The sequence below is a fragment of the Amphimedon queenslandica genome, unplaced genomic scaffold (assembly GCF_000090795.2).
Source record: "Amphimedon queenslandica unplaced genomic scaffold, v1.1 AMPQUscaffold_6585_Cont21458, whole genome shotgun sequence".
NCBI classification, from domain to species: domain Eukaryota; kingdom Metazoa; phylum Porifera; class Demospongiae; order Haplosclerida; family Niphatidae; genus Amphimedon; species Amphimedon queenslandica.
Window position 1 is genome coordinate 1 of NW_003553125.1, and position 1,902 is coordinate 1,902.

The 1,902-nt window shown below is 37.3% G+C and overlaps 1 protein-coding gene across 1 annotated transcript; it reads left to right on the forward strand.

Moving 5' to 3' along the window:
• Positions 1-66: 66 nt before the first annotated feature.
• LOC100639211 (dedicator of cytokinesis protein 7-like) lies at positions 67-1,897 on the forward strand (the record flags this gene model as incomplete). The annotated part of the gene is made up of 9 exons (XM_003391739.3): positions 67-452; positions 579-641; positions 760-858; positions 978-1,046; positions 1,121-1,164; positions 1,237-1,300; positions 1,346-1,519; positions 1,612-1,698; positions 1,781-1,897. Coding segments are annotated over exons 1-9 (1,074 nt in total), but the record flags the coding sequence as incomplete, so codon positions are not given.
• Positions 1,898-1,902: the final 5 nt, after the last annotated feature.

Sequence of the window (1,902 nt, forward strand, 5' to 3'; positions counted from 1 at the left end):
CTCAAACTTTCCATACAATCTTACATTTATTTCATTTTATTATTATTGTAATTATTTTCATTCCCAGGCCTAAAGTTGATATTGAAGTTGATGCTATGATTGAGTCTTCGTTAGCCGGAGAGGCCAGCCTAGTAGTCCTTGACATACTAGAACTATTGATCGGTAACACTCTCCACATTGAGAACCTTCAGAGTGTCCTGGGGAAGAACCTTGAAGTCCTCCTCCACCTCATGCTCTGCAATCAAAGCATTGAAGTCTCACGCTGTGTCTTTGCTAGTCAGAGAGCTATTGTACGAAAGTTCCCTGAACTGATACTCTACGAGGAGACTGAACAATGCGCTGAGTTATGTGCTAGACTCTTGAAACACTGTAGCTCATCAATGGCTGATGTGAGGGCTTGGGCCTGTGCTTCTCTTTATCTACTGATGAGACAAAACTATGAGATAGGACAAGTGAGGGCTGATATTGAACAAATGTATCTACATGTACATGTCATGTACTTTTTGATTGATTATTGTGAAACAATGAAGGATTAAACTCGTGTAATTTTTAGTTTTAATTTTTGTTTTTTTTTTTAGAATTTTGCTCGAGTTAAAGTTCAAGTCACGGTTGCTCTCTCTTCCATTGTTGCTGGTTCCACGGTAAAGGAATGAGTATGAGTGTTTGGGAATGGAATATAAGAGAATGGGAACGGACTATTACCTTATAGCATCAAGAGAACAATAATGAGTATTACTGGTATGTTTTTTCTTTTTTTAGAAATCGTTCAATGAGCATCATTTGCGTCGATCATTAAAGACACTGATACTGTATGCTGAAGGAGATGATGATATGTATCAGACTAGCTTCCCTGAACAAGTAAACAACAACAACAACAACAACAACAACAATAATAATAATAATAATAATAATAATAATAATAATAAGAATCATAATGATAATGATAATAATATTGATGCTAATATTTCTTTCATTAGGTGAAGGAGCTTGCTATTAATCTTCATCGTATTCTGTTGGATACTGTGAAAATGAAGTCATTCCAAAACGTACGAATGTACATGTACATGTATATCTAATATATTTAATATTTAAAATGTCTCTTTTCTCTCTTCTCTGACAGGATCATGAGATGTTAATGGATCTGATGTACAGAATATCCAAAGGGTAAGAGAGAGAGAAGAGGAGGGATTCATGTACATGTACATGTACATATAAAATTATTTCTTTCTCTTATAGTTATCAAACTTCTCCTGATCTTCGTCTCACGTGGCTACAGAACATGGCCAAGCAGCACAACGAGGTACTCCCCTTAATTTAACCCTCTCTATTTAATGCCCACCCACAGAAAGATCACTATACTGAGTCAGCAATGTGTCTGACCCATGCAGCTGCTCTAGTGGCGGAGTATCTGTACATGTTGGACGGGTCACAGCACCTTCCGGTCGGCTGCGTCACGTTTCAAAAAATATCACCAAACATGTTAGAGGAGAGTGCAATATCTGATGATGTCATTAATCCGGTGAGCTAGCCACACCTACTAATTAATAATCATGTGACACACCCACTAATTAATATTCATCTGACACACCCACTAATTAATATTCATTATAGGACGAGGAGGGTATTGCTACCAGTAGATTATTCACAGAGTCTGGACTCATTGGATTATTAGAACAAGCAGCTCCAATGTTTAGAGAGGTACGTATCACATGATCGTCACATGACAAGAAATAATACATACACTTGTACATATTCATTACCTTGACTCTCTCTCTCTTAGTCTCAGTTATATGAAGCAGCTGCTGAGATATATAAGTTAGTTATTCCGCTGTACGAGCACAGGAGGAAGAACCACAGTTTAGAGTCGGTTTATAACAAACTCTCGGACTGTTACAAGAGCTT